The sequence below is a fragment of the Muntiacus reevesi genome, chromosome 4 (assembly GCF_963930625.1).
Source record: "Muntiacus reevesi chromosome 4, mMunRee1.1, whole genome shotgun sequence".
In the NCBI taxonomy this organism is placed as follows: domain Eukaryota; kingdom Metazoa; phylum Chordata; class Mammalia; order Artiodactyla; family Cervidae; genus Muntiacus; species Muntiacus reevesi.
In genome coordinates, this window is record NC_089252.1 from 47,107,329 (window position 1) to 47,113,904 (window position 6,576).

General features: G+C 43.7%; 1 protein-coding gene and 2 non-coding genes across 3 annotated transcripts in view; 2 read left to right on the top strand and 1 right to left on the bottom strand.

The window, feature by feature from the left end:
- ACAA2 (acetyl-CoA acyltransferase 2) overlaps positions 1 to 5,490 on the bottom strand; it is a 30,580-nt gene extending 25,090 nt beyond the window's left edge. Inside the window, exon 1 of the mRNA XM_065932685.1 lies at positions 5,351 to 5,490. Within this exon, the coding sequence (XP_065788757.1) occupies positions 5,351 to 5,366 (16 nt within the window). The 5' untranslated portion in view covers positions 5,367 to 5,490. The remainder of the gene's footprint in view (positions 1 to 5,350) is intronic.
- Positions 5,491 to 6,044: 554 nt separating this feature from the next.
- On the top strand, positions 6,045 to 6,187 carry LOC136168115 (small Cajal body-specific RNA 17). The gene has a single exon (XR_010663265.1). It is a non-coding gene; the product is annotated as a small Cajal body-specific RNA 17 (non-coding RNA).
- A 74-nt stretch (positions 6,188 to 6,261) lies between these two features.
- Positions 6,262 to 6,344, top strand: LOC136168101 (small Cajal body-specific RNA 18). The gene has a single exon (XR_010663254.1). It is a non-coding gene; the product is annotated as a small Cajal body-specific RNA 18 (non-coding RNA).
- The last annotated feature ends 232 nt before the right edge of the window (positions 6,345 to 6,576 follow it).

The window sequence follows — 6,576 nt, forward strand, 5'->3', positions numbered from 1 at the left end:
AGATATTACAGGTTTAGTTTCAGACTACTGCAATAAAGCAAGCCACACAAATTTTTTGGTTTCCCAATGCATATAAAAGTTATATTTGTACTGTAGCCTATTAAATGTGCTACAACATTATGTCTAAAAAATTTACATACTAACCATTATTTGAGCCTTCAGTAAGTTGTAATCTTTTTTGCTGATGGAGGATTTGAAATATGGTGAGAATCAACAAAATGTAACACATTTTGGGAGAAAATGTTGTAGGAAAAATGGCACAAGTAACTTGCTTGACTGTAGGATTGTCACAAACCTTCAATTTGTAAAAAAACAAACAAAAAAATCTGCAGTATCTGCAATTCACAAGAAAATGAGGTATGCCTGTGTGACTCATTCTTAAGATAAAAGATAATTAACAGAGACGGACCTCAACATGACCCAGATGTTAGAATTTGCAGACAAGGATTTTAAAGCAGTAGTCTCTCATAACTATGTTCCAAAATATATAGAAAAAGATGTTCATAATAAGGAATCAGACAACTCCACAAAGAAAAAGAAGGTTAAGGAAAAAAACCAAAGTGAAAATTCTAAAACTGAAAAATACCTGATATAAAACATGTATTGAACAGGTGTAGTAGCAGAATGGAAGTGAAAGGAGTAAGATTCAGTGACTCTGAAACAGATAAATAGATATTATGTAATCTGAAGAACGGGGGGAAATATTGGGGAAAACAAAATAAGAACAAAAAACATGGGTAGAACCTCAAAGTCTATTGCAATTGCCCTCAAAGTCAAAGGCAAGTCAATGGAAAAAGCATAGTCTTTTCAATGAGTGGTGCTGGAACAACTGGACATCCACATGCAAACAACAACAAAGTAGACAGACCTTACACCTTTCATACAAATTAGCTCAAACTGGATCATAGATTTAAATATAAAATGCAAAAACTATAAAAGTCCTAGAAGATACCAAAGGAGAAAACCTAGGGGACCTTAGATTTGGCTTGGTGATAACTTTTTAGATACAACACCAAAAGCACAATCCATGAAAGAAAAATTTGGACTTTATTTAAAATTGAAAACTTCTATTCTTCAAAAGACACAATTAAAAGCGCAAAAAGACAAGCCACAGACTGGGAGGGAATACCTGCAGAATACTTATCTGATAAAGGATTGTACCTAAAATATACAAAGAACTCTTCAAACTCAACGAGAAATTAATGACCCAGCTGAAAATGCATAAAAAATGTGCTCATCAAAGATACTATACAAATGGCAAATAACCATATGAAAAAATGCTTGACATCGTGTTATTAGGCAACTGAAAATTACAACAACTGTGAGATTCCATCTCCCAACTAAAATCCAAAACACTGGCAACACCAAACATTGGTGATGATGTGGAGCAAAAGAAATTCACCTGCTGATTCTAGGAATGCAAAATGGTACAGCCACTTTGGAAGAGAGTGTGGCAGTTTCTTCCAAGCCTAAAACAAAACATATGTTACTCACATGATCCAGTAATCACAGTCCTTCGTATTTACCCCAATGAGTTGAAAACATGTCCACACAAAAACCCGCACACAAATGTTTATAGCAGCTTTACTCATTAACTGCCAAAACTTAAAAGCAGACAAGATGTTCTTCAGTAGGTTAATGGATAACCTGTGGTACATTCATACAATGAAATATTATTCAGCACTAAAAAGAAGTGAGGTATCAAGTTATGAAAAGACATGAAAGAAACTTAAACACATACTGCTGGTGAAACAAGCTATTCTGAAAAAACAACACACTATATGATTCCAACTATATAACACCTGGAAATGGCAAAATTATGGAGACAGTAAAAAGACCAGCAGTTGTCAGGGGTTGGGGGTTGTGGGGAAGGAGAAATGAACAAGTAGAGCACTGGGAAATTTTAGGGCACAGAACTACTCTTTATGGTACTATAATGGTAGATATATGTTATTATACATCTATCAAAACCTACAGGACTGTACACACAACAAATGAAACTTCATGTAAACTATGAACTTTAGTTAAAAATAATGGATCAGTATTGGTTCATCAGCTGTTAACAAATATACCACATTAATGCAAGCTGTTAATAATAGGGGATAATGGAGTGTCATGAATTAAGTGTATGGGAATGCTCTGTACTTTCTGTTCAACTTTTCTATAAAACTAAAAGATAAATGTACAGATTCAAGCTCAGTTAACCCCAAATTGAATACATGCACGCACACACTCATCCTGGCACATCACTGTCAAACTTCTCAAAACTAAAGTTAAAATCTCAAAAACCAGAAAAAAGGACATTACATACATAGAAATGATTTGAATGAACACTGGCTTTTCAGAAACAATGAAGGCAAACTTCCTTTGCTTCTCCATAAATTTCCATTCATGAGTTTCTTTCTTGTACTTTATAATCTAAGAAAGCATTTTCGTGTGGAAAGTTCTAGTGGTGAAATATGAGAAACCTACAAAAGAGTGTATGTGTATGCGTGTGTGAAAACGAAAATAAAAGCAAGAATTTCCCCTTTCCTTACATCATGTCTGTTTCCTTGGTGCTCCCAGACTGTAAAGTTAGCAGGAATAAGGCTAACACTGAACTAATGCAATGATTTTGAATGGGGAAAATGCTATCAAGCATTTTAAAAAAATTATTAAAAAAAATAATCTGGCATGTGCAGGTATAAAGACTAGACAATCTAAATGATTTTTTACCCCTCTTTCATAAACTAGATACCATGGCAATAATTATTAATATCTGATCTGATATCAATTTTGTGTGGATGTTAAAAGGTCTAAAACCTAACAACCATTAACCAAACTAACGTCTTATGAATTTTAAAAGACTCTGGAAATTCAGGGGCTAAAGATTTCCACTGAAAGGCAGTGAAAAAACATTAATCCAGGGCATAATGAGTCACAAATGCCAAGAAAGGGCCTGGCAAGGTGGCAAATGTGACCTTAGAGGAAAAAATAACACTAGAAAATAAAGAGGAATTCTGCCTTCTTTTATATTACACTGTTAGGAAAATATTTACCCATTTAATCACAACAACTGCTGACAGCCATCAAAGTTAGCAAGGACAACTGCTGCTTTTGTATCCACTTCAGTTGCAGGATTACTTTGGCAGTCCACCAACATGCTCTGCAAGGTTGCACAAACACTCCCAGCAAAGCAAAGGAACAGTAAGAGAATTACTATTTGTTGAGGGCAACCTTCCAACCAAGTCCTTGGATGGGTGCTAATAAAAAACTGGGGTACTGGTTCTACTTGAAGATAGAAATCTGATTAATGACAATCTTTACCAAAGACAATTTTGCTCCCATTCAAATGTGTCCTTTTCCTTCCAAGAATCAGTCAAACTCTCCCTCTTACCCAACAGTCCTGCAAGCACTTAGTAATGCTGTCTCTTGAGCAACGAGTGCCTCTGTCATGTATTCTGGCGGCAGCAGTGCTTTGGTCACTAAGTTGTGTCCAATTCCTGGAATCCCATGGACCCCAGCCCACCAGACTCCTTGGTCCATGGATTTCCCAGGTAAGAATACTGGAGTGCGAAGCCATTTCCTTCTCCAGGGGATCTTCCTGACCCAGGGATCGAACCCACACCTCCTGCATTGCAGGTGGTTTTTTTTTTTTTTACTACCGAGCCAGCAGGGAAGCCCTCTAACTAACCAATAACAACCAAAACACTAACTCCCATTATAGATAAGCCAGTCCACCTTTCTGGACAGCAACTATAAAACAGGGAAATAGATAAAAGTATGATCACTAACTTTAACACCATAGTGAATGGTGTCCCAAAGTCATAAACTTCATACTTCCTCCGTGCAGATGTTGATGCACATTCTTTCCTTACATAGTTTTAATCAAATTTTCAAAGGGGTCTCTATTTAAAAAAAAGTGGTAAGGAACACTAATAAAACAGTAAACAGAGAAATCAATAAAACTATGCTTTCCTTTTAAGGACGATAACTCATGACAATGTAGCTGTTAAATAATTTGCGTCTCCTGAATACACCATCTAAAAAAAAAAATAAGTATGCTACTGTATGAAATTCAGAGTTGGAAAGAGCACTGACAAATTAAATCCTTTTGTCTCAGAATATCTATTTTCCACTGGAATTGTTCGCATGTCATTTTGGCTTGTCTGAGCTCCAGATCCCCCTAACCAACTGTCTACCTGGTATCTGCACTTGAGCACCTCAATATCTCTTCCAGGTTTATCCCTTCCCCCGTTTTCCTCACTCCCTAAGGAGTATCATGAACTCAGCTCTTCAAACCAGAAACCTGAAGTCATTCTTGGCATTTCCTTCTCATAGACCTGCCACTCCAACCAATCACCAAGTTGTGTCAAATCCACCTCCAAATCTATTTCAAACCACCCTTCCCCTTTTCCCCAATCCCACTGCCCCCCACTCGAATCAAAACCATCATTTGATGTTGCCTAGATCTCTGCCATAAGACTCTTAAGTGATCTTAAACTCTCTTCCTTGCTACACAGGCAGATTCACAGTCCTGAGGAAATGGGGACAGACTGGAAATGAGATCGCATTACTCTTCTAGGTAGGAGGCTGCTTTCTTTAGAATCCAGAATCAAACCGATCACCTTTACAGAGCCCTCGGGGCCCTGGACAACCAGAACCTTGCTTCTTAGATCCTGCCAAGTGTTTTCTTTCCCAAGGCCTTGATATGAGTCTCATCTGAAAGTTCTTCAAAGGACACATAAAGACAAGCTGTCATAGTCTTAAAAATTCCACTGACTGTGACCATTTGCTATGAAAAGGGAATTTACGTACTTTAAAAAAAAAAAAAAAGTAACCGCAGAATTTATGTACTCGGTGACGGTACTTTTCTGGAATCAGAAAGAAGACAGGGAAAGGGCTTAAGGCAGGTTCTCCAACAGAACGCCATAAAGCATTTGCTGGGGTGGGGGTGGAGGCAGGTCATTCGTGCAGAGGTTCCCCAACGACGACAAGAGAATCTTCATTCCTTCCAAGCCTTGCCCACCCTGTGACCAGGTCCGAGGACGCCGGCTCGTCTGAAAGGCACCCCTCCGCCCCAGGTCGCCTCGCGCTTAGGGGGCCCCGCCCCGGTCTTGCCAACAGCTGACCTCGAACTAGGAGGGTCACTACCGCGCGGAGAAAAACGACCTTCGAGGTCAGGAGCAAGCAAAACCGTGATGGACAATGCCTGTCGCCTCGCACGTATGGTTTCTCCTAAACTGAAACAATGCTTCCGCATTGGCTTTTTTTTTTTTAGTTAAGTCCCCTTGCCAAGGAGACCCCGACTCCCAGCCGAGACCCGACGTTCCTCCCCAAGGGGCGCGAGAGGCGGGGCCGCGGCGCTCACCTCGGAGCAGGGCCATGGCGGCGGGCGGGCGGCTGCGCTCGGGTCCCCGACGGCGACGCCGCGGTCCCGCCCGCCACGCCCGACTTTAAGCGCTCGGGGCGGTGCCAGCGAGGCCACGCCCCTGCCCTTTCCCCTACTTGGAGGGCCTGTCCGAGCGCTCCCCTCTGGGCCCCGCGTCGCCCTTGTTGGCGCCATACTGGGTGGGAAGCAATAGTGCCAGAAACCTCGCGGGGAGACAGGCCTCCCCACAGGAAAACGTTCCTCGAGGGCGGATTCTCCCCATCTCGCTGTTTTTTTAGAGAGTCCCTCTCTGTTTCGCAATCGAATGTTTTGACTCTCCCCTGCCCAACCTAGCCTTTGGAGTCAAGGTAATTAGCGGTTCCCCTCCTCGTCACTCCCGGATTCTCTTCAACGTAAGACCCGGCGGCCAAAGGTGTGAATGGGCAGCCAAAAGGGCGGAAAGGGTTTCAGGAAGGTCTAGAGGCGGCCGAGCCCGGCCGGAAGTCGGGTGGGCGCGGAAAACGGCGTGGGAGGGGATTGGCTGAGCCGCTCTGGCAGGCGGGGTGGGCGGCTGCGCAGAACAGCCCAGGGGGACGGCCCGGGCGGCTGCACTCGCCCGGGAAGTCCGGGCGCGCGAAGAGGGGCCGGGAGGTTTGCAGGTGTGGGTGTAGCGAGTGGCGTAGGGGACAGGGCGCCTCCGGGTTCACGATGCAGCCCCCGGATGAGGCCGCAATATTTTCCTTATATGATCGGGCCCCGTGGCTGGCGGCGCCGCCGGCCCGGAGCCTGAGAGGATTATGAAAACGTGTTAGGCGAAATGGGGCCAGGGACCCGGGGGCTGGGAGGTTAGGGGAGGCAGTTAGGCTAAGGTTTGGGTGTGGTTAGGGGGGCCCCTGCCGCTCTGCGAGCCCTGGTCGATGATGACGGGACCACTGCGCAATCTGAGTTCTGGGAACTAGGTGATGGAGCGTGTTCTGAGAACGGACTGAGACCGGGCGAGCAGGGGGTGACGCGGGCGGCAGACCCCAGCGCCGGGGCTCGGGGGCGGGCCACGCTGCCTCGGGGTTAGTTCGGTGGTTGGGAAGGGGTGGGTGGGAGGCTCTGAGGTGTTCTGTGAGCTGTCTGGGAACGCCCGCCCCAAATCCAGGTTTTCAAACGCGTTCGTGGTCCTCTCATTTTGTTTTGTTTTGTTTTGTTTTTACCCAACGTTTTTATTATGAAAACAG